Source organism: Asterias amurensis, chromosome 2, assembly GCF_032118995.1.
Source record: "Asterias amurensis chromosome 2, ASM3211899v1".
NCBI lineage: Eukaryota > Metazoa > Echinodermata > Asteroidea > Forcipulatida > Asteriidae > Asterias > Asterias amurensis.
The window spans coordinates 18,102,667-18,127,907 of record NC_092649.1 but is presented as its reverse complement, the minus strand read 5'-3'; the positions used below and the strand labels follow the sequence as shown (position 1 = coordinate 18,127,907).

General features: G+C 39.6%; 4 protein-coding genes across 4 annotated transcripts in view; 3 read left to right on the top strand and 1 right to left on the bottom strand.

Annotated features, from left to right (window-relative positions):
• LOC139950591 (ADP-sugar pyrophosphatase-like) overlaps nucleotides 1–5,785 on the top strand; it is a 59,819-nt gene extending 54,034 nt beyond the window's left edge. The window contains exon 11 of the mRNA XM_071949355.1: nucleotides 5,683–5,785. The gene's annotated coding sequence lies outside the window, so the exon portion shown is untranslated. The remainder of the gene's footprint in view (nucleotides 1–5,682) is intronic.
• An 898-nt stretch (nucleotides 5,786–6,683) lies between these two features.
• On the top strand, nucleotides 6,684–10,476 carry LOC139950583 (D(2) dopamine receptor A-like). The gene has a single exon (XM_071949336.1). It carries the CDS (start codon nucleotides 6,684–6,686, stop codon nucleotides 8,319–8,321), a length of 1,638 nt encoding a protein of 545 aa, XP_071805437.1. The 3' UTR covers nucleotides 8,322–10,476.
• A 5,743-nt stretch (nucleotides 10,477–16,219) lies between these two features.
• On the top strand, nucleotides 16,220–20,160 carry LOC139933890 (uncharacterized). The gene is made up of 4 exons (XM_071928124.1): nucleotides 16,220–16,372; nucleotides 17,175–17,353; nucleotides 17,902–18,102; nucleotides 18,595–20,160. The coding sequence occupies exons 2-4, from the start codon at nucleotides 17,203–17,205 to the stop codon at nucleotides 18,729–18,731; spliced, it is 489 nt and encodes a 162-aa protein (XP_071784225.1). The 5' UTR covers nucleotides 16,220–16,372; nucleotides 17,175–17,202; the 3' UTR covers nucleotides 18,732–20,160.
• Nucleotides 20,161–20,304: 144 nt separating this feature from the next.
• On the bottom strand, nucleotides 20,305–24,730 carry LOC139933889 (extracellular serine proteinase-like). The gene is made up of 9 exons (XM_071928123.1): nucleotides 24,686–24,730; nucleotides 24,130–24,249; nucleotides 23,394–23,534; nucleotides 23,156–23,282; nucleotides 22,784–23,032; nucleotides 22,486–22,670; nucleotides 21,856–22,027; nucleotides 21,129–21,272; nucleotides 20,305–20,387 (listed from the first exon to the last, which is right to left on the bottom strand). Exons 2-8 carry the CDS (start codon nucleotides 24,238–24,240, stop codon nucleotides 21,130–21,132), a joined length of 1,128 nt encoding a protein of 375 aa, XP_071784224.1. The 5' UTR covers nucleotides 24,241–24,249; nucleotides 24,686–24,730; the 3' UTR covers nucleotides 20,305–20,387; nucleotide 21,129.
• Between the last annotated feature and the right edge of the window lie 511 nt (nucleotides 24,731–25,241).

The following is a 25,241-nucleotide window of genomic DNA, read 5'->3' as shown; positions in this document are numbered from 1 at the left end:
CACAAAAGTTCTCTGACGTTATAGGCGATGGGACTGAAATAAGAAGAAACCTCGCGGGACTTGAGTCAAAGTCTGACATAACCCCGTGCGTTGGGATCAGAGATGTTGGATGTCCACTTCAATTAGTCACAGATTGATACATAAGGTCTTTGTGAACGTCAAGCATACTCGTAACACTAATTGGAGTTCAGAGATATGTAGTTATTGTCCTTGTCATTTATACTTCTTTTGAAATATCATGGAGTTTTTGTGTGTGTTCGCTTAAACCACAGCGGAAATACTTGCTCAATAGGATTATTCAATCAAAACGTATTTATAATAACTCTCTCGGCGTGGCAGTTTGAAAGCATTCAAATAGCTTAAGATGTATTGTGTTGTCCAGTCGGTCGTAAGATCAGATTTCTTAGGGAGAACAAATTGTAAAGGTATTTTTTTCTTCTTCTGGAGTTATACAGTGGTTTACAAACTCACGCGTCCGTCTTCTTCTTGGGGAAAAAGGTCTATTGCTTGAAAGTGTTAGACTAATGGAAAGTTCAGAGGAAGTTCAATATTTGATACCGATGAAATATAATGGCGTGACTGTAAAATCGCGAGGATACTTTATTAAATTATTTATTATGGTATTTTTAGATGTCATCAAAGGTCTTTCACGTAATCGTCCACAAAAGACGGGCAAGGATCAAAGACCAAAGACATCAATCCAATATTGCAAAATGTCACCATGTCACTAAAAACTATAAACAATAGACTCGCATCATGTTTACTACTTTCCTTATACCATCGACTTATACAAATTGAGTCTCATATAAACCACTCGATGCAAGAAGTTTATGTTTTAAGTTTAATATGCAATCACCACTCAAATACTATCATGTTGATGGAGGTTAATAAAAAATATAGATTTTGGTTTTACCAAAACTGTAGATTAGAACCGCCCTCTGTATGTAGCTACTGGGCAATCTCGGTTTTCTTTAGTTGGTATGACGGTCGTGGGTTCGAATCCCACCTGAGTAATGCCGGAGATTTTGTTCACAGAGCTTGGGAAAGTACTACGTATTGATGTGGGTTGTGAAAGCGTTATACTCTTTTGAAAAACGCATAGAGAATATTATCCGCTACATAAATCGAAAGTTATTATGATTATCAATATTAAAAACTATATTTAAATTATTCACACCGATAGTGTTATGGACATTGGGACGGTATATGCTTACTCTTCGTGGATCTTTGTATCACATTCTTTTGCATTCATGTTTTGGCAGTGATGGCATTAACTTCTATCGTACTTCTTAGTAATCGAGTGGGAAAAAAATGAATTGCACATGACGTCATTGACCGCCATCTAGGATTAACCTTGCACGTATGAAGGGCTCTCATTGGCTGAGGGTGCGCAACGCGTGCTGCACTTTTCCATAAGTTTATCATCGAATAAGGTGGTCGATAGACCTTTTTTGCAAATACTGGGGCGCGCGCGTAAAGCTTGTAATTAGGTGCATTGTGGTCTAGCTGGTATCCAAATTTGATCCATATCTATCCCACAATGCACCTCATTCAACAGTTTGCGCTTGCGCAATGGTATTTGCGAAAAGGTCTATGGCGCTATGTGCAATCCTTCTATACTCGATCAATTCGCTTAGAGTGTAGACATAATTTACTACGCCCATTGAAGAGATCAATGGCTACACCTTTTGGGATGTTTGGATATATCCTTGTATGACTTCTTAATATCAGAACCTCTTTCATTGCAATAATGTGTCTCCCTCTGTCTCCCAAATCAACCTATTGTACGTTCAGTTGCCGTATTGTAAAAAGTCAACTTGAATCTCTCCCCGTGTATATGAACACGTCTAACAAAACTTCTCTTAAATAAACTGTCTGTTTACATCTCCCTAGTTGTTAGGAATTCACTGATGAGGCGCCTCCGTGTTAAAAGCACCGCACGCATGGAATGCCGGGTATTATTCGATTTTATTCGATTATGATGTAATGGAAATGACTTGTAATTTAATTAACTAAAGCGGCGAGCTTGTGAAGAATGGCACAATATTTAATGACGGGAATTGTTAGTGGACAAAGGGATGTTTGTTCGCCGCGAGGTGCTGTATTAAACTGGTCGGTGAAAGGCTCGGCTTGTCTCACGGCGCAATCACACCAAACTTCTCGCTGAAGTCACGTTCTGTGAAATCAAGATACTAACTACCAAGTCATGGCGAGTGGCTGTTTTCAATGTTGGACGCAAAAAACAAGGCAATGTTTTTCGCTTAAGGGAAATTGGGTTAAATTGAGCATAAAGGTACTGCATCAAATAGGCAAAGAGTGTGATTAATGAATGGTTTTAAAAAAAAATTCAGTGGATCTATTTTATAGCAACAAATGTGAAGGTTGATAGAACATTTATGATCCTGTGGATAAGTCTCGCTTCCTCACAGACTTAGTACTCAGACAAACAGATTAGATGTTTTTCGAATGGGACGCAAAGCCGTTGGTCCCGTGTGTTGTGTAATGCACTTAAAAGAGCATAGTCATAGTTGTATGTATTGCTCATTTTAAAACAGTTTTTCCAAGACAGAAAATATATCTTCAGTGGTGAAACTAGGATCGAGCGCAGAAGTTAAAAGCTACGAGAAAAGATGATATGGCAACACAGTCGAGAGGAAATGCATAAGTCGAAGACTCGATTTAAATGCAGTGGACACTATTGGTAACTACTCAAAATAGTTATAAGCATAAAACCTCACTTGGTGACGAGTAATGAGGAGAGGTTGATAGTGTAAAACACTGAGAAACGGCTCCCTCTGAAGTGACGTAGTTATAGAGAAATAAGTAATTTTTTTTACGAATTTGATTTCGTGACCTCAAGTTTAGAACTTAGGTCTCGAAATCAAGCATCTGAAAGCACACAACTTCGTGTGACAAGGGTAGTTTCCTGCATAGTTATCTCGCAACTCCGACGACCAATCGAGCTCAAACTGTCACAGTACTGTTATTTTGTACATATGTTGAGATACACCAAGTGAGAAGACTGGTCCTTGACAATTACCAATAGTGTCCAGTGTCTTTAATAAGTAACGCTCAACATTCGCTGGTTGAGACGCAGGCAAAGGCACGACATGGCTGCTCAGAGGTGGGACTCTTTGTGTGTACAAGGTTCAGTGTTCAAAGATACTTTTTGTTTCTACCCCCAAGACACAACTTAAACCAGGCACATCGAGTTTATTTTAGTTAGTGAATTTCTTTGACAGTTCAGGGCAATTCTACGGTTACTCACGTCACTCGTTTTGTATGTCTTTTTTCTTGGGCTGTAATTACCTTGATGAAGATGCTCGATAAAATGTTATCCTCATATAGAAGTAAGGATAGAGTTAGGATTCCTTTGCACCAAAGGTGACAACCAGAAAAAAATGTGTCATAAATACACACAAAATGTGTTACTCACATTACATTTCAGGACATTTTCGTAATGTGAGTAACCAATTTTGTGTGTCTTGGCTGTCGTAAACATGAACATTTTCTGGATCTCGTCTTTGTTGCTGAGGTTGGTCTGGGTCTACTCCATCTAACGCGGAGAAAACGTTCTTAAACATTTCAGCCCATTGAGTCTCAAAAGAACATCAGTAAAATAATTTGAGTAAACCAGTTTTTGTTTGTATACTCTTTTCTTTGTTTTGGTATCGTAATAATGATGGGTCAAACCATATGCCTAATAACGCTTTGCTGGAGAGTAAACCAAAATAGAAACATGTCTGTCCGGAACCTCAGGAGTTTGTTAATGGGAGACTTTGGAACGCTAGGTGGCAGCAGACTTACCAGGTAAATTTCCATTGTTCACGTAGTTCCGAGCATGCGCACATTGCCGAGAACAATGGATCTTACCTGGTAAGTCTGCTGCTACCAAGCGTCCCAAATGTCTCCCATTCACACTCATCGTAAAATCACATATTAATAAAAGTCTAAAACACATTGCTCATTGCGTTCATGCATATTTCATTTCAATGTGACTTCATAATAAACATTGACAGCAAGATACATGTTTTACGTAAGCTGAACCTATAAATAGATGATAACTTGTCAAAAAATAAAACAACAATGATTACGTTGGCGGCATACAACTATTTAGTCACATAACTCTCGCTTCAGCTGTTTGTCCACTTTGCAAAACCTTTTAAAGACGGAGGGAGCTCCGACAACGGTTGTCACTCGGTTTGATGTATAACCTTGGGTACATCAAACAGGGACAGAATGGAGAGGGAAAACAACATTAAGATTGATCAGAGACAGTCAGAATTTTTGAAATTTAAAGGCACTGGACACGTTTGGTAAAAATTGTCAAAGACCAGTATTCTCATTTGGTGTATCCCAACATCATTACGCACAAAATAACAAATCTGTCAAAATGGCTCAGTTGCTCATCGAAGTCGCAAGAGAAGAATTAAATAAATAAAACAACCTAATTACACATCATTGTGTGCTTTTAGATGCATATATTAAAAAGGCCTCAGACCTGAAGTGTTCTACTATTTTGGTGAAAAGTTAACCTCTTCTCAAAAACTACGTGAGGCATTTCTCACAATGTTTTACACTATCGACAGCTCTCTTTGGCTCTTTACTAAGCGGAAGTGTCGTGGCCGAGCGGTTAAAATAAGAGCACTGCATTCAAATTCATGGTGTTTCTGATCAGCAGAGTGTGGGTTCGAATACCCAGCCGTGACACTGTGTCCTTAAGCAAGACACTTTGCCATTGCTTCGTCCTTCGGATGAGACGTAAAGCCGTTGGTCCCATGTGTTGTGTAACGAATGTAAAAGAACCCAGTGCATGCACTTATCGAAAAGAGAAGGGGTTCATCAGTCATATTATTATTTTCTATATAATCGAAAAAAATTAAATGTTTTGTTCGATTACTATAACAAAAAATCGATCTGTAAGAGGATATGTATGTATTGGTGGGTTATACTGTGGAACCACGAGAGTTCTAAAACAAGCAGTCCTCCGCTTATAGGTCATTAGCCTTGTTAAAGATATGGCGCACCCATGGGGGTGGGTGTCACTGTTTGGTTTCGATGTATAATGCATACAGATTTATCAAAACCAACAGTGCAATTTTTATTTTTATTTAGTTATTTAAAATCGTTATACATTATACAAAGATTACAAGTTGGGCAGGGGCTGCCAAGGTTGTACTGAGTATCAAAACTGTAATCTAGAGATGTGTACAACCAGACCCCTACCAACAGTAAAAATATAATTGTACCATTAATTTAATATAATTATAAAAAAAGGAGATTGCACTCAAACGCTGTAAACAAATCACACAACAGTAAACATTAAAACAAAAGCAGATTAAAAACCTTGCCAAAACATAACCCATATAATATCAAAAAACAGGAGACAAGATAAAAACAAGAAGGAAAAAAAAAAGACAAGGTCCCAATGTGTCCACCATATTTCAAAATGACGTACTGCATATTTTGGACACGTACTCCAACCGTTTAAACCGGAAATTAACTCCTGCCTTTGTATTTTTTTGCTTCATTTTTCAGATTGGAAGTGTCGATTGACAAAGGAAATACCTTTTTTTTAACTTGTCAATTTGTTTTGTTTCTGTTATCACAGGTTTAAAAACGCTAATTTCATAATTCCATTCAGCCGTAAAATTTGTACTTTTTACTTTATTTATTTTTCAGATTGTTAGAGTCGATTGACAAAGGAAATAGATTCTCAGTAGTGAGAACCGAAGGAAATTAAAGTCTCGTCTTCAATGTTAAAATCGCGTGAACTGATTACTACGTTCTTGTTATCTAACACGGATCAATCACGAGATGTGACATTGTCAGATAATCAACTCATCCGATTGGTTGGTTCCAGAACCACGCTTCATGAATAATTCATTCGGGCTGGCAGCACAGCTATCAACCTGGAGGTGCGCTATGATCAGCTAATCAACACACCTGATTGGTTGGTTCCAGAACCACGCTTCATGAATAATTCATTAAGGCTTGTCAGCTATCAACCTGGAGGTTTGCTATATCATAAAAGCTATCACATAATTTTCCTAATCAGATCTGTGATCAAAGTGGTATCGTGGCAACCGGATAGCGGGATATTCTGTGTATCACCAGGGACTTGTTGTACTACCTTCTGAATGTACACTCCACAGAAATCCATGCTGCTGAGAGCACTGCAACACAACCATACACAACCCACCGACTGAAGGGGAAATATGAGTTTACTTCTTGAGTGAGCAGCAATAGTGTTTCGATTGGAGTTTCTTCCCCACCGATATCACAAACTGTGTTCTGCATGTTTAGTCGTTGGCTATTTGGATGAACAATACATGCTGCAGAGAGCACTGCAACAACCCATCCCATCGCATATGGGGAATAACTATGAGTTTACTTGTTAAAAGTGAGCAGCAACAGTGATTTGGTTGGAGTTTCTTTCTCAAGTTTCCCCCTACCGAGATCACAAACTATGTTTCTGACTATTGGATGAAAAATACATACTACGGAGAGCACTGCAACACAACCCACAGCATTAGGGGAAATGTGATTGTACTTGTTACGAGTGAGCAGCAAAAGTATTTGAGTTTCTTTACCAATTTTCCCCACCGAAGTTTCTGCATGTTTAATTTCTGACTGTTGGATGATTATAATGCAAGCGTGGACGGGTAGGAGCAACATTCGTTATGAATTCCCAGCTGAACATTTCCAACCACACAGACGCCGTTGGACAGAATTTATCTGCAATTGACGACTTTGACGGCACCCGGGAGTCGACAGATGCACTGCTCATTCTGTCGACTGTGATTTTGCTTCTGTCGGTCTTCTTCGGTGTTGTTGGGAACGTTTTAGTGTGTTTGAGCGTGTACGGCAATCGGAGCTTACGGACAGCCAACAATGCCCTACTTGTCAATCTAGCCGTTGGAGACCTAGTGGTTTGTTTTACAAGTACACCCATCATGCTCGCTGGTACTCTCAACAACCTCGGCTGGACGTGTAACCCTTACAACGATATCCTCTGCACCACGCAAAACATCGTTCACGTTATCAGCAGCTCTGTGCAGCTCATCACGTTAGTGGCGATAAGCGTGGAGCGTTACGAGGCGATTATGCACCCGTTCGAGACCAAGCAGAAACGTCGTCGCGTCTTAGCGGGGATAACCACCTCGTGGGTCTCGGCAGTACTCCTATCCGTCCCGACTGCCGTGTTCTTCCAAAACTCTTCACTGTATCTGCTGTGTGCGTGTCAACTCACTGACGAACCCAATAAAGATTATATCCATATAGCGATCATAGCGCCATTGGGACTCGTGTGCCTACTCGGCGTCATGATCTTCTACCTGAAGATTTTTAGAACGGTTCGCAAACACGTCAAGGAGAACAAGTCTAAGTCCAATAGTATTACCAGCCACGCGGGCAACGACACCACCACCCGTCCGGTCTCGTCGAGATTGTGCTGTTGTTGGAGGAGGAACGTGATTGCTCCCATAGCTGTACCGGTAACGCTCCGGAACCAGAGCAGGGACCCCGCGGTCCAGATCAACGTCCTGCCAGGGACCAGTGGTGACCTGCTTCAAGGAAACCCCGAGAACAAAAAGGGAGATAGTCGTGAGGGTAGTCCGAACACAGGAGCCTCTAAATCACTCTTGAAGACCAAGCAAGGTCCGTGTGTTGTGACTGGGATTCCGGAGGTACATCAACAGAGCATGACATCATCTGACACTGGTGTTGGATCGTGTGGTATAGCTCAAGAACCTCCAGAAAACGAACCAGGAATTCAACCCAACGATGGTCAGCGTGGGTTCGATCATTTACAAGCTAATGCGACGTTATTTACCGTCACTCCAGCGAGTCCCTCCAACATCTACCAGGCCGTCGATGAAGACAAGGCTTCGTCCTCAATGCCAGCAGCATCTGCCGCTGACAAGGACACCGCGTCAGGTGGAGCAGTTGGCGGCCTGAACGTGGACGCTGGACTGGAGCGTGACCCCCACCGTCTCAGCTGTATCTCCGGTGATATCCAAGGCTCGGTGTGTGTTATGAACCCTGAGACTCGAGCACGAGGGAAGAGGAGAGTAGAGCTAAAGACAGCCAAGCGAGCCTCTTACATCATCGGTGTCTTCAGTCTCTGCTGGTTGCCTCTCTTTGTGGTGTCTTACGTTGACACGAGGCCTAATTTAGACATTCTTGTGACTTGTATAGCTACTATGAGTGCAGCTCTCAACCCACTCGTTTACACGGTGGTCAATAAGGCATTCCGGACTGAGTTTGTTAAAATACTAACTAAGGCGACAAATAGATGTCCCTGCCTTCGTAAACCATGATTTCAATTGAGAGAAATTACTGAACAATAATATTGTGCGTTGTGGCACAATGGTGCTGAGACAGTTGTGGAGAAAAACGTTTTGTGCTTTGTGATACTTTTGGAAATCACTAACTTTGTGTACATCTCTCAGTTGGAATGATAATTATACCGTCGTTGCATCAGATTTAAAACGTATGAATTTTACCCCCAAAATAAGTCTGACGAGTCTGCCAAAAAAATAGATGGAAAAATGTTCATTGTTTTGAATTGCTTGTATACAGACCCCTTGCTTATGACGTCACATTCTGAAAAAGCTCCCTCATTGGGGAAAACGGACGCAGCTCATTGGACGAACACTGCTGGTACGCCAAACGAGGCCACTTGCACGTTATTGCGCACCAATCGTCCGACGATCTGCCTCTTTTTGCCACAGTGAGGGCGCTGTTGAAAAGTGTGACACCTAGACCTTGTGTACGTTTTGGCGACCCCAACTAAAACTCAACCGAGTCAACAAGTCGGTTACTGGTTGGTCTCAACCGAACACGCGAAAACGCCCAACCGATAACCAATGTTTCTGGTTGGGGTCGCCGAAACGCACTCCTTATCTATGCAACTACTCAGTAGTACGCGCCTATTATGCGTGGAATGAGGCTAGTTTGATCGCAAGCTAGACCAGCATGCACCTCATTTAGCAGTAAGCCCTTGCGCACTGAGTGTTTGCGATTAGTTATACTATGCAGCTGGTTTGTATAATCCTTCTTGCAATGCCATCTTTTACAAGCCGTACACTTTTCTATTATTTTTCATCATAGATGTCGGCGGCATATGCAAGGGTCTATTGTAATACTCTTTGAACGAGTCCAAAGCACACTTTCTTAAAACACGCGAATATACTTTTAAACTCGTTTTCAGGTTTTTACACGAACTTTTGGCAATGATGTGTGTGAACACATAAACACTTGCTATGTTCATCATACCCATGACCATGTTCATTTATAATTTATACGCCGATTTAAAACAAGTTTGAAATGTACTGCACGGAGTTCGGGAAGTGCCATTCGACATTTTGAGATCCTGAGTTTTTATTATGCAAGAGAATGACGTCACAAACAAACGTATCAAGATGATGACTCCTTGAGGTGTATGTTTTCTTAGGATGCCGACATCCTGAAGTAAGATGTCGCTTTTCTGATATGTCTTATCTTGGGATGTCGACATCATGCGTAAGATTTGCCGACATCCTGAGATAAGTTAACTTGGGCTGATAAAACATCCTGAAAATGTAGAGAACCCATTATAAATTATCCTGGGAAGACAACACCCTTTTATCAGGATTTCCCCATCGAGAGATGAAATAGTTCTGGAAGACATCTTACATCATACTTTCAATCACGATGTCGTCATTCACAGATTAATAATCCTAGGATGACGTCATCGGACATTTATGGTTTTATCATCCTGCAGTCCCATGAACTCAACAGATTGATTGGCACTTCCAGAGCTCCGTACGTTTCTATGAATATGTTAAGGCTTAAAAAGACCCCATTATCTCTTATGTAACTTAGTGATCCAACGTAAATGTTTCAACTACTAGGCCCACAATGACAAGTTTAAACATTGAGTACGAAATCGACTAAAGGTTCGAAAAATTTTCACACATACAGCTCTGTGATGTTGCAGTCACTCTGTGGACATTCCTTTGTTCTGTACACTTTTAATGAAAATCATTATTCTTCAACACTGTAAAATAAACACCGTGTGGACGTGTTTAAATCCACATAAACAGTGCTCCAAGTCCCTACATTATGTGGACTTGTTTTGTCCTGAGGTCCACATTTCGTATGTAGCGTTAAAAAACTCCTAACATCAAGCTCGATTGTTAGATCCAGTTTATTACCCCCCCCCCCTTTCATTACTCTAATGCAAATAGCTTGACACTTGATACTGCCCGCCATGTTGCTAATTTGTAACTCATGACGAGAACATAAGCCTACGTCAGGGTTGTCACTTTTTATTGTGAGAAATTTGTCAACATGCTTTTAGCGTAAGTACCCAATTTTCATCGTCAGATTTTGGGCCTAAGTGATACCACACAGGCTCAATAATCCATCAATCTCTGTTCCTAATAATGTGGAAGCAACGATGTATTATGATTTCATAGCAGACCCACGTACTTTTTGGGTAATAAATTAAAATGAACTTTACATCTAATAGCATTTTTGCATTGAGTTATTTCCCACGTCGTGTTCACTGGTGTTGTGTTTATACGGACTGACTGACAATGCAACGTTCAGTTTCAGTTCAATTCAACTCGCCTTTTTGTGTTTCCATATTCATTGAGCATGTATGCTTCGTTTTTGAAAGGGCGAGGGCACCAGGCAATTGTCTCTTTGGCAAAGGGCACCAAGTGAGGAAATTGTACATTTCTACTGAAGCATTTCAGGGGCACTAAAGCAATGACCACCAGGGGTATAGAGGCAATCGCCCTCGTTGCCTCTGTGAAGTATTAGGCCTGCATACTGTCAAAGACACATCATTGCAATGTGCATGATTTTAGAAATGTAATAGCGAACATAGTGGTTACAGGTTTATACAGTCCCAGAAAATGAACAATATGGAGGCCGATTTGATAAGGGTTATGAAGTGTACTGATTGTTCGAGCTGTAGTGAACGGTTAACATGAATGACTGCTTCTTAGTTTGCATCTGGTGAAGGAGTTGTTGATTCGAAAACTCATCAAGCAGGTTTCTTTTAATGAAATTAGTTATAGTCTTTAAACGCTACCGCTGTTGTATCTATCAGACTAACGCGGCTATTTTGTTTTTAGTATATTCTAAACTCGAGAGGTTGTATGTTACTCACATTAGTAATTCAATGTTAAAGTAAGTACACAAAAGATACACCAGAGTTTGAACAATAAAAACATCAACACTCGTGATTGATGAGTAGGATTTGAAACTTTGCATGGTGGAGATAAGATATAGAAGAGTTTGCGGTAACACCATGTAATAACAATCTCTAAATGAGTTGGGGTGGTGAGTGATGAGTATCACAAGTGTACGTAAAGCAACTATATGGACATTCCCTGATGCAAGTTGGCCTCAATTAAATCGTTGCATTACCTGCTGCTAAAATATAGGATTCTAACTGCCTCTAATCTACCGGGCAATCTCTAGGGTTATTTGGCTTATTTGGTTATTTGTGGATTCGAATCACACCCGAGTAATATGCCTGCATTTTTTTGCTTCACAGAGCTCGGGCAAGTACATTCAGTGCTATAAGACACAACTATGTATTATTATGGGTGACTGTTAATACTCCTTTTTCCGATGCAAATTTCCAACTATTTTTTTTAAATTTGTGTTAATGACATTGGAATCTATTGGTAATTGTCAAAGACCAACCTTCTTATCTGCTGTATATGAACATATGCATAAAATAACGAACCTGTAAAAATTTGAGCTCAGTCGGTCGTCGAAGTTGCGAGATAATAATGAAAGAAAAAAACACCCTTGTCAAACGAAGTTGTGTGCGTTCAGATGCTTGATTTTGAGATCTCAAACTCTAAACCTGAGGTCTCGAAATCAAATTCGTGGAAAACTACTTCTTTCTCAAAAACTACTCCACCTCAGAGTGAGCCGTTTCTCACAATGTTTTATACTATCAACTTCTCCCTATTACTCGTTACCAGGTAAGGTTTTATGCTAGTAAATATTTTGAGTAATAACCAATAGTGTCCACTACCTTTAAGATAACTTCATTTCACCATTCCCCTTCTTTGATATGAACCTGGTTTAATTGAGTTTGTCCAGGTTCCAATAAATGAAAATTTACTCACACAATTTATGCTCTACTAAAAACCAGGGCACGACTACAATTTCTCCATCAAATAGTGTCTACGTAACTTCAATTTGGCGGCAAGAGAAGTGAAAATAATGCAACATTTACACACATGTAGGTTACAAAAACAGTACCAATGAGCAGCTCTCAATCAGGCGAGAGTGTTAACGCATGATTCATCGAACCTACATTCAATATTCTAAAACAATTTCGACGGTGGGCGTTCTTGATAATTATGAACAGACCCTACACTTATATAGTTGGTCTGCTGTAACGCATACTTGCCATGTAGATTATGTTCTTATGTAATGTTGTCTTGATTTATAGTCTACTTGTCTTGCTTTACACTTTATTACCACAAACCAATATAACTTTGATACCTCACCATGCAATGCCTCAAATCCCATATAAGCCGTTGTGAAATTGAAATCTCGTCGAGGAAGTAACTAGAGCAGGTATAATGTGTTTGACATAATTAAAACCAATCGCTAATAATCTGAGTCCACGCAATACCTTGAATTTTCATCAACGAAATTCATCTGGTCAGACGATTTCCCATTTCATTTTCCACCTTTTCCATATCGTGCGTTTAGATTTGACGGATCTGTATTTGTTCAGTCGACTTCTTCGTTTGCGTTTTAGGATAGAGTCAACAGGGATTTTCACGCGTCCTCGCTGCGATCCAGGGTTCAATTTCATAGAACTGCTTAAGCACTCATAGTAGCTAAGCACAAAACGATTGTGCTTACCATACTCAAGTTACCAGCCAAAATTGCATTAATCTGTATTGATTTGGCTGGTTCCCCACTCGATTTTTGCCGAGCAAAGCACTTTGGCCATCAACATTTTCTGCTAACATTATTTATGGAATTGGTCTCGTGGCCCAATTTCATAAAAAGAGCTGCTTAAGCACATAAAATAGCTAAACACAATACAGTAGTGCTTACCAGATTTAGGTTATTACCCAAATGTCAATTCCTCATAAAGGTTCATCTTGTATCATGTTCATTTGTGCGGAGCAGAAATTTGTTAAAATAATCAATCAGTGAGTAAGCTCTCACATTGAAACTTATCATACTCGCGACTAAATTACCGGTTTTAAAAGACCCATGTAGTCGTTCACAAGCAAATATGAAACTACAGGCAGCATGCAAAACATATTGAACCTTGAATCTTGAATTGTTGTACTCTCCTAAAAGCATTGCTGCTGTCCTGGAGAGGGTGGGTTGCAAAATCCATTCGTGCTCTTTGCCTATGCTGTCATTATTGTGCTTTTATCAGATGTGTTATTGTGAAGTTGTCCTGATGAAAGAGTTTTCAATCTCCATTCCTGACATGAATAAATAATATTGTTAAGTTGTGAAAATACTTCCATAATATTGATAGAATGTCACGCGGTACAAGGATGCTGACTCATTCAAGTCCTCATAGCGTGGTAATTAGTTTGAAACCGTGTCTCCTCCACCCCGCCCCCCCCCCCCCCCCCCCTCGGCGTCTCGGTCAAGCATTAATGAATGCAGACCCATTCCAAGGTTTTTTTGACGTGACATTTTCGTGCAACGAAAGGCGCTTTTATAGTCCTAATAAAATTAATGTACTGTTTTCATCGAATCGAGAATGTCACTGATGGTAATCTCGTTCTTATGTGCACAAGCTCGAGTTGGATGCTGTATAAAATTCTTACGCTTTTTGATTATTGTGGAGTCAAGCAATGTGAAAAGAGATCTGATTAGCACAGTTTGTCCAAAGCAGTCACTCGTCGTCGTCGTCTAGCCTGTTTCACTCCCACTCACACCAAGCCTCTTCACCAATTCTCCATCTCACTTTATCCTGCACTGTCCGTTGCCAAGCAATGCCCCAATATGTACTTAGTTCATCTCTCCATCTCAGTCACGTTTAAACAACAACGCCTCGATTATGTTGTTAGATGCAGCCCAAATATTTATCCCCAATTCCGTACACGGATGTAGCCCAAACGTAAATGTAGCCAACTTTTGTACATAAATGTTACCTGAAACTCGTACGTGGCTGAATCCCAAACCTAAGCACAGACCGAATTTCATACACGTATCCACAACTTAATGTATCCCAAATTCCTCAACATGAATGTAGCCCAAACCTAAATGTAACCCAATTAAGTACATATTATAAGCAGCCATATTTAATAGTATAATGTAACCCCACATCATAGACCTTTTCGCAAATACTGGGGCGCGCGCGTAAAGCTTGGATTTAGATGCATTGTGGTCTAGCTGGTAGCAAAATTTGATTCATGTCTATCCCACAATGCACCTCATTCAACAGTCTGCGCTTGCGCATTGGTATTTGCGATAAGGTCTATGGTATAGCCCGAACATCAATGCCCCCTCAATATTGTAAATGGACGGAGCCCAAATCTTTCTAAATGTAGCCCAAATTCTGTACATAGGTATAGCTCAAATCTGAGTAAACCCACATATTTACATGGATGCAGTCCACACCCTATGTAGCATCAATTCTTTAAAAATAATATGTAGCCCAAACCGAAATGTAGCCCGTAGAAGTTGTGGTGGGATTTTATGAAAGTTTCTATAAAAGACGTTCTTCCGTTGGTTTGCATACAAAAATTGGTTCTGTACAAAAAAGTTTGCCCCTTTATCTGGAAATCGAATTTTAAGTAAATTAAAAATATTTTTTATTTAGCCAGTTGCCAACTAGCTGCTTTAGTCCCAAAATGATTAAATGATTTATTTACCTGCTAAAGACGTCAGTAAATCATGTGTGCACAGTCGGCGATAACTTAGTTATACCCAAGCCCTATATAGATTGAATTAGGCATTGTGTTTGTGTGAGACTGTTCAAGTGCCTTGTTTATTAATTTCATGCCAGGGCCTTTGAAACTCGGAAAATAAGATGACAAATTTAAGATACTACAATCTTTAAAATGATTAACAAATTATATACATGGGATTTGAGGCATTGCATGGTGAGGAATCAATTGGTGCGTTTGTTTAGCTTCCCTGGGTCGACCCCGGTCTGCCCCGGTGCGTTCAAATAGCTTTGACGTCATTCCAGGGGCTCACCCAGGTCAGCCCCCAGTGCCCTGCTTGTGGTGTGGGTCACTTTGGGGATGGCCCTAGGTGCATGACGTCACTACGAGAGCGGTGAGTGATCGTTCGTTTACCTCTTGTCCTGGGCTCAGGGGCTCACCTGAGTGAGCACCGCGGGGAAGACCCAGGGAATGTAATCGAACGCACCCATTATGTACTTGGTTTGCGGTAACACCATGTGTGAATCTTACTTGCCAGGTTCTTTTGAGATTTTGTCTTGCTTTAATATTATACCAGCGGGATGTCGCGCTTCGCACGGCACCCCTGCTGTCCTGCATAGTCCATGCCGATTTTCTACCTAGGCGGAAGGTAGAAAATCGGCCGGGACTATGCTACTCTAGCTCTAGTGGATCAAGGGGATTTTTCTTTACTAACTTCACTACGAGGTCTCATTGGTTTCAACGTTAAGACTCGCATGCTCTTGTCATCGTCCAGAGACAGTTTTATGTTTTGGGTTTTCCTTGAGCCAACCCCTACACACTGCACCTCCAGAGTGTATAGTTAAGAAAACTTTTAATGTTTGCACTGAAACTCTATAGACAACACGTTCTGCATGATTGCTCTTATAATTATCGCCTTGCATTTAATTAAAACATAACATGACTACCAATCACTCAGTGGTTCGTTCATGCAACATACTCTTACTCATAACCCTCTGCTGGTCGGTGCGTGCAAAGATTCGCTTCAAATAACATTCAAGGTTTCAGTCGATTTAATTTATTGCTGTCAAACAAAATTAAAAAATATCTTTCACAGAAAAATCAGCGGGAAATCAGAGGGGGACAATTTATCTGTATCCATATTTTGCTCAGTTATTGAGTCACCGATTTTATTTGATAGGGTCTGCTTCATATAGTCTGAAAAACAACTGTATCAGTTTTGGTGAAAGTAGGGTGATGAGGTGTATGCAGTTTTCAAATAGAGTTTAAAAAATCACCAAAAGCTCAGAAGTTGCAGTTACACGAAAAGATAAAGATTGATGAGTGTTCGTGATTGGAAGCGAGACCACCATCTGCTAGGTTGTTTCCTCGTCGGATATTTAGTATATATAAAGCGATTCGAAGTGCAGAGAGTGACTTAACACCAAGTACCGAGCAGCGAAAGGAAAGGAGCTGACAGGTTTACAATCTTCTACTCAAAGGTAATTTTACAACTTGCGTTTTTATGTTTTTGATTCATTCATGTTTATCTGTCTTTCTTAGAGTCATAAGGTAGGCCTACCTTTTTAAGAAGTAAAGCCCGGTTCATACTTCCTGCAAATGCGATGCGAATTTTGACCTCACAATTAATAAGCAACGAAAAATTCGCACGGGTTGGAATGTGGGCAACTCCTGCAAAACATTTGCGGCAAAAACATCACTGTGTGCCGTCAAATTCGTATCGCGTTCACATTTGCAGAGTGTTTGAACCGGGCTTACATGGTAAACAAAAAAATCCGTGAAATTTACGGCACTTAACCTGGCACCATAGCTGCCATCAGGTAAGTGCCGTAAATTTCACGGTGGAAGTTTTGCAAACTACCCCTTCAAGGCACAATATTATAAAACTTCCACCGTGCAATTTACGGCACTTTACATGGCACCCTAGCTGCCAGGTAAAGCACCGTTTTACGGATATTTTTTGTACAGATATTTTTTACAGTGTAATAGTTGGTAGTGGTTGGTGGTCATTAAGTTTAAAAGGGTACTTAATCAGTTATGACAGTCAAAAGAAACGTAAAAGATGACATAAGAAGATAATGAGGATCACCAACAGAGATGAGGATCTATGAGTTTAAAAAAATTAACTGGTGCAAAGTGCTCACAAACCTTGGTATAAAAAAAGAAAGAGAAAAACAAATTAGTGGCTGAACGTTTCGACCCATATCATTTCTCGAAACGTCTCTTAACTTCTACATTGCTTTTAAATGTTATTGCTAAGTCACTTTGTTTTCTCCACACCAGTAACGTTTGAAAGATCAACGACTGTTTCATGATGGCATCGTATACCATGGCAAGCATTGGACTGGTTATCTTCGGCTTGTGTGTGCTGTTGGTACCCATTGCTTCATCTAAAAGGTGTACTTATGACTGCGAATGGGAAGATGAGGAACTCACGCTTTGCGATGACCGCTTCGTGTACAGTAAGATGCTATTAAATTTTCCCCTTTTTGGCAATTAACAAACTTTCATATATCTTTTTTTTTTTACAATTACATTTACTCTGATTGAGTAAATGAAATCAAACTTATGCCATCAGGCAAAAATAGTATGTCCCCCTTCTTGAATTTTCAATTTGGAAGCGGGGCGATGATAATTCAAAACGGCTCTAACTTTAAACTTATTAGGCTAGTCATCTGCGTTGTCCACTGCATCAACCTAGTAGTAGTTTCGTGATGAAGTTAGGCCTACGCTGACCAAATGCATTTCTCGATTAAAAACAAAACAAAAACACGATACTTAACCAACTGTAAAAACGCTGTTGTTGTTCTTGTTTATTGTGTGGTTGTGTTGTTTTTTTATTCTTTTTTTTTTTTTTTGGGGGGGGGGGGGTTACTTTGTTGTTGCTGCTGTTTTTTTTTTTTAAATAGTTAGTTTGTAATGACGACAAAATATATTAGTTTGGCGTAATAATAAGTATGAAACATCCACGTCCCTAAGTTTACAATACTCTCCTTTACCCACCCTCCAGTATTTTCCGGGAAAGTGGTTCGTGTCTTCGGCGGAGAGCGAAGAGGTTACGTGGACTATGACGTAGAGATGACCGAGATTTTCCGCGGTGAAGGCAATGATGTGTTCGTTGGTTCGGTGGTCACTCTCCGCACGATGTACGACAAACACATCTGTCCCGTTCGGACCATGAAAGAAGGCGATTACTTTTATTTCGCAGTGGGTGAGTATGAGGGAAATTTGTTTAGCGATTTGGATCAATTCACGATAACTTTGGATTGAATATTCATGTCTGATCTAAACTAGCATAACTTGGCACAATCGAAAAGTTACAAAACGCAAAATTATTTCTCAATGATTGAAGACATTTTTATTTATATTTAAGATAAATTTGCCTGTTTAATAATGAAATATTATCCCTCCCCGAATTGTTAATTTTCAATAGCCAAAAAGTTATAAACAGATAATGAACTTTCGCTGTTTCAAATTTTCTTTCGTTATCTTCTCTACAGTATAATGTGAAAAGTGTAGGCTACATGTTGTTTGTTTGGTGGCCACAATTGGATGACAGACCAAAATAATGGACATTATGGGCTTGTATTCTTATAGGTAGAACCGAAAATTTAAACATTCATGTCAACCATAGAAAAAATATAGAATTTGCAATCTTTCCTTTTTAAGAAAATTTTGCGTTTTTGTCCACCCTCACGTGCAGGTCCCCAGAGTCAGAAACACAACTACCGTATCTTCTCCGATAGCTGCAATAGTTACATCATGAAGGCACATGAATTCACTGGAACCGTGTTTGCTGATCTGCTCAATGGCAAATTCAAGGTGCCCTGCTACTCATAAAAATGAAGTACAGCCTGTGGAAGTTCAAACAATGGAGGGCGCTATAGTATGAAGACCGTATAGACCTTATCGCAAATACTTCAGTACGTGTATTGAGGTGCTACTGGTGCGTGCTACTAGCATGCATCCCAGTCAACAGTTAGCGTTTGCGAAATAAATATTTACGAAAAGGTCTATACTGCAACAACTGTTGAGACATACGATTTGCCTTGTCAATAGACTACGCAAGCCTGGGAGTATTGAACATGCATAATGCACTGGACACCTTCAGTAATATTGTCAAAGACCTGTGGTCTCACTTTGTTCATCAACATATTTATAAACAACAAATCTGTGAAATGTTGACTCAATTGATCATCGAAGTGGCAAAAGAATAATGAATATTATTTAGTGGGAAATTATAGCTCTTTCTCAAACTATTTCAGAGGGAGCCGTTTCTCTATAAAATCAATAGCTCTTCATTGCTCGTTTAATACCAAGAAAGTTGTTGTGCTCACAATAATTTTGAGTAATTAACAATAGCGTCCATGCCTTTAAACAAAATCCCATTTGACATGAACAATTTTACAAGGTTTATCAACTGTTGCGAGTACATTCTTTTTTATATGCTATTAATCATGTTGCATTTAATGTGAACTGCTAGGCAAGGCGAATCATCAGCAAACTAAATCAGTTGATTTCACTTTCTAAATTTGATGACATTTTCTAAAAGGAGCTGAATTGTGTTTACATACTTACAATTTCTGGAGTTTACTCTTTTTGTTACAAGTAGGTATATTTCTTCACCAACCTTTTTCATCTTTGGTTCGGTAGATACGTGTGTGTATATTTAAAAGATGATTATTATTGTATTGTGCTTATATACGTTCGAAAATACTCTTAACATGGAAATTACATCCTTGGTAATTGCTGTAATTTCGAGAAAATTTGGAATAGGATTTGATATGTAGTATCATTTCAGTGACTTGTTTACATTATTGTCAGAAAAAAAGAGAGAAAGATGTCGCGAAGAAGAGCAAATCGTGATGATGTTAAGCTTGCCGTGTTAAAACTCACACGTTCAAACGATGGTCGGTGACCATTGCTTCGAAATGATACAGAATTGCATGTTTTCGTAAAAATTCATCAACACCAACATAATATCACTGAACACTGTGAATGATAAGCTTTCACTCCAGGAAGTTATTTTGTATAGGAACTTTATACTAATTTGCTTTCATGTCTGGAAATGATGTAATCTACCTTTAAGAGTTAAAAGTTATTGCATGACTTTGGGATATTATTTCTCGTGCAAGTTCAGACGGTGTGTTTGTGTTAACGATGTGTACTAAAACAAAGAAATACATAAATTAGATTCTCTTAATTTGATTTATTTTACCCCAAAAATTGTGTCAGGGACTTTTTTTTTTTTTTTGGGGGGGGGGGTTCTTGCAAAATACGAAAAGTCTCAGACGAAATTAAGCGACCAATTTAGATCCGTGATTTCTTTCTATTCTACTGAACTTTTTATTTATTCATCATCATCAATTATCTATCGTTTCTTTGTATGAGAAACACAAATATAAACAAATTAACTTGTATATTATTTAAACTACCTAATTTTATAGTCACCAATCTCAGGGACTCGACCTCTTCAATGTCTGCATTATGGGCTACCTACAAAAGGAAAGACAAAAGAAACAGTGTTAATCAAAGTTGTTAATACATTCTTGTCGGTGTAAAGGCAATGCATATACTTTTGATTTTTGTTACAGACCAGTATTTTTGTTCATAGTGTGTCCCAACATGAAGTAACAACCTGTGAACATCTTGGCTCAATTGGATCAAAGTTGTAGGAATGGTGTCTGAGAGGGCTACATGCTTAAAGCCTTTCTCACATTAATTTCTCTACAATTGCATCAACTTCAAAGTGTGGGTCTTTGCTAGCAATGTTTTTAAAATATCAACAGCTCTCTATTGTTCTTTACCAAATGGTTATTTACTTGTGCACTAATTAGCAAAGGAATACTCTGCCGTCTCAAATTATAATTTCGCCAAAAGAGATTGATGGTATTAATATGTATAGAAAAGTGAACATGCTCGATGCCATGATTTATTGAGGTTTTAAAACCAACATTTCAACCACTCAGCTGCTACAAATATTTAAACAACCACTGCATAGTATGCCGAAAAAAATCTGTTGTTTAATAACAACAAAAAACATACTATCAAACTACATATAAAATGGAACTTGATAGTATGGGTGTCCCCCCCCCCCTTTTTCCCTCGTCACACATGCGCAAATCGTTCATACATCTCTAAAAGCATCTGGGCAAGAATTGATCCCGGTTTTGGAGGTCCAGATGGTGCTGGGAGTGTTTGTAGTGTAATAGTGTGTAACACAAAACGGTCCCTTACCTTAGTTGCCGATGTAGAGGAGCTTGTTGGGGGAGCCACTGCCTGCGTTAGACACAACGTTGGAGGTAGAGCTAGCAAGCATGACGTACTTCAGGTAAGCTGGGCTCATGGATGGGTTGTTGCCCAACATGATGGCGGCGGCACCTGCGATTAGAAAGCATAAATCGGTCATCTCTAATGAATGATGCAAATCTTTAATTAATTTTAAACTTACTGTCATTTTCGAAGTAAGAATTGGGGACTTTGGAACTATAGGTGGCAGCAGACTTACAAATCCACAGACATAATGTTGTATTCTATTTCTGTGGGTAAATCTCCAGCCGATTTCACGAAACGCTAAGATTAATCCTATCTCGAGTTAGGACGAGTAACTCGTCCTAAATTTAGGATTAATCTTATTCCTGCATGCTACAGTGCAGGGTTGGGACTAGTCTGAAGTCATACGACTAATCTTAAGTTAGGAATGGTGAAATCGACGGCTGCCTCGCTACCATTGGCAGCGCGCCGTAAAATTATGGAGGTATGTGTTTTGTGTCGTACAAAAAGTACCAACCCTTTAGACTGAATCATAAGTTGCGGTGCTTTGTGGTGACGAGTGTCGGTTGAATTATGGGTTCGAGAGTTTCAATTTGTTTGTTACTAACTCTTTAAGCAAACTTTCAATGAGAAACAAGAAATCCGAATTGCACGTTTTGGTAAATCTCGAAGACAGATACATGTTTCTTACCGGAAACGTGGGGGCAGGCCATGGAGGTTCCACTGATGGTGTTGGTTCCCCAGTTCGTGGTGTGCCATGTTGAGGTGATGTCTACACCAGGAGCGAAGATGTCCACACAGGTACCGTAGTTGGAGAAGGAAGCTCTGGCATCGCTGCTGTCGATGGCACCGACGGTGATGGCCTGGAAGGTTGAGAAAAGAACAATCGAATTATAATCAAATCTATGGTGTACTTGTACCTTAAACTAGCTTTGTTGAACAAGTGCATTCGGAAGTTTCAAGCGGTTTGTCATATTATTATGCAAACGTGTATGCAGAAATAACAAACTGGTTTTGAATGGGGTCTCAACAGAAAGGCTAATATTAGATTAGGTTGAGCAGGTATTTTTGGCACTGGTGGTCCGTTCAAGTTCAGAAAAAAACAAAAACAATAATAAAACTACTCATTCAAACTTGTACCATATACTACCTTGTAAAATGAGGGGCAATACGTGGGGTGCATGAAATAAATTGAAGTTATTCCAAACGAAGGCAAAGTGAGTAACCTTGCAATTTCTCTAAAATGTGATTAATGTTAGCGTTTTCTTTGGGAGGTATAGTTATGGTTTGTGGGTCATCCTAAATCCGAATAGCGACTTACGGTAGATACTCTAGCGGGGGAAGAGTTGCAGGCATCGACGTTCTCGTTACCAGCGGCAGCAGACACGGTGAAGCCGAGGTTGACGAGGTTCTGTACGGCGTTATCGGTAGCAGAAGATGCACCACCACCGAGGGACATGGAGACAACAGCGGGCAGCTGTCCGTTAGATCCAACGAAGTCAATTCCTGTTGGTTTAGGCATAAAGAAAATGGTTAGCTTTTTATAATAACTATTGAAAAACTTTGTGTTACAAAAAAAGTTTTCTGAAAGCAAAACATGTATTATGAAAAATACTCACCATCAACAACACCACTGTTGGAGCCGAATCCAATGCAGCTGAGCACACGGATACCGTATATGGTGACGTCCTTGGCTACACCGTAAGTGTTGCTGCCGACGGTACCGGAGCAGTGAGTTCCGTGTCCGTTGCAGTCAACTCCGTTGCCGCCGAGGGCATCGTACCAGGCGGTAGCACGGCCAGAGAACTCCCAGTGGTTGGGGTTGACTCCGGTATCAATCACGTAAGCGTTGACTCCAGCACCAGTTCCTGAAATAAGAAGATGGCAATAGGAAATATTAACATGGTGGTGTTTTTGGGTGAGTCGAATTAAGAATACTTTAATTTTAACGATCTGTGCAGAATTAAGTCATACAGGAAGTTTAAATTTACCGGATGGGTTGAAGCTGCCGTCCAAGGGGAGGTATCTCTGGTCAGAACGGTCGAGACCCCAAGTGACTGCCTGGGTCCTGACGATACCGTCTTCCTCAATGTACTCGATGCCCTCGAAAGAACGGATCTACAGAATGAGGAGAGAAGTCTAAATTGGTAATGCGGTCGAGAAACAGAGACAAATGAAATGTGTAAACAAAAAGAGTTTTCTGTTTTTAAAAGTAAAATAGAAACTTACGGTGTCGATGAACCTGTCTGGGATGTGAGCCACAACAGCGGACATGACGGTACGGAACTTCTTCAGGATGGAGGCGGGGATGTTGAGGGATCGTGTACGGGTCTCAAGACGGTCGACAAACTCATCCAACTTGGAACCATCCTAACAGCAAACAGGAAAAGAAATTATATTTGAAGTTAACTTTGAACAATGTGTTCTCATAAATAACGAATCTTGCAAATTGTGTGAATGAATATAGTTGTTTCGTTAGAAAAGCAAAATTATCATAACTTGAGATTGAAAACGTAAGATCGTTTTCCCCCTCTTTCTGAAAAACGCCATTATTTTCAGAACGTTGACAATTATTATAGTCCAACAAAATACGATTATGAAAACCTATTTGGTATACAAGAGCTCTGGATAGATAGTATCATCAAATGTTTGTTTATATTTTATGTTATAGGATACGACCTTTGAAGTTATGTACTTATAAAGAAAGGGGGTATTTTCACCCCCAAATAGAAAGGCTTCTGACATGATGCTTTTCTCGAGCCTCTGAAAGCACACAGCAATTCTACGCAACAATGGTGTTTCTTTTCCTTTCATTATTAACTTGTAAGAACTTCGAAGACCAATATTGAGCTCAATAATTATTCACATCAGCTTTGGTATCATACACTAAGTGAGGATATTGGTCTTTGACAATAACTAAAAGTATACCCTTCCTTCAAGGGTCCGTCAAGTCAGCCATCTTTACCTTGATCTTGATGATGTACTTGTTGGGGATGCGCTGAGACACCTTCTTAAGAGGAGCAAGAGTAGCACTGGCAGCAGCCAGGCACAGGCACAAGAGGATGAAAGTCTTCATGTTGAGAATCTATCATAGACAAAAGAGAAAAAAGAAGAACAATAAAACAAAATAATGCTTAGGTGAACGGAGAGAAATGGTATCCCCTGTAAAAGGCATGGTTTTAAGAAATACTTGTGTGTTTTTTAGGAATAACGAAACCAAATTGGCAGAAATAAAAAACGCATAGCCTTTTGCTATTCATACAATAATTTGTCATCATGGCAAACTGTTCAATAACTTGGTAAACTAAGACTCCAATAACTTGAAATACTCTGCAACAATTGTTTTATTCTGCCATATTATTTGTATTACATTAGCGTCACTGAAAACTGTCTGATGTATACCCAAAGTCCAAACCCGCACGAAAAATGACCAACAACAACTTGCGGGGCACATGGCCCTCAACCACATCGGTCAGGGCAGTCCGATCCCCCGGTGCTCTCCCTACCACTCCAGCACTTACCTTGTTTGTCAGGCTTTAGAGATACAGCTTGTGACCCATCCTCTCTTTCTGTTCCCTTTTATACTAACTTTTGACTGATTTGGAGCCACATTTAGCTTTATAATTCTCTCATAAGTTTCTGGATTAGTTCGAGATAAATAATGACTTATTGTCACAGATGCCTTAGTTCTCAGACACCATGATGAACAATTCTCACTAATGGATACGTGTTAGGCCTATGATAAAAAATATAGTGTAGTCAGTATAGTGTTTTGGGCTTTACTCGACGGTTTATTGGGGCTCATTTTTTCATTAAAATGCCAAAATGTTTTTCCCAAATAATGAAAACGCATTTCCTGTTTTAAACTTTCGGGCCGAACCAATTCCTAATTTTGCATTTAATTCATTGTTTTCAGTTGTGCATATTTCATTAAAAAATATATACATATTATCAAAACATGCACAAAGTATAAGTACTTAGACTTATTAGATATCTGCAAATGCAACTCAAGGCTGTTGTACCAAGATTAAATTAAGCTCCTATTAATAAGAGATGTTAAATCAAAAACTATGCTGA

Excerpts from the sequence above, each read along its gene's own strand:
- LOC139950583 (XM_071949336.1), top strand. The coding sequence starts at position 6,684 with ATGAATTCCCAGCTGAACATTTCCAACCACACAGACGCCGTTGGACAG.
- LOC139933890 (XM_071928124.1), top strand. The coding sequence starts at position 17,203 with ATGATGGCATCGTATACCATGGCAAGCATTGGACTGGTTATCTTCGGC. Across the intron at positions 17,354-17,901 it reads CGATGACCGCTTCGTGTACA|TATTTTCCGGGAAAGTGGTT; the intron begins GTAAGATGCTAT and ends CCCACCCTCCAG. Across the intron at positions 18,103-18,594 it reads TTACTTTTATTTCGCAGTGG|GTCCCCAGAGTCAGAAACAC; the intron begins GTGAGTATGAGG and ends CCTCACGTGCAG.
- LOC139933889 (XM_071928123.1), bottom strand. The coding sequence starts at position 24,240 with ATGAAGACTTTCATCCTCTTGTGCCTGTGCCTGGCTGCTGCCAGTGCT. Across the intron at positions 23,535-24,129 it reads AGTACATCATCAAGATCAAG|GATGGTTCCAAGTTGGATGA; the intron begins GTAAAGATGGCT and ends GTTTGCTGTTAG. Across the intron at positions 22,028-22,485 it reads CCCCCGCTAGAGTATCTACC|GCCATCACCGTCGGTGCCAT; the intron begins GTAAGTCGCTAT and ends TCAACCTTCCAG.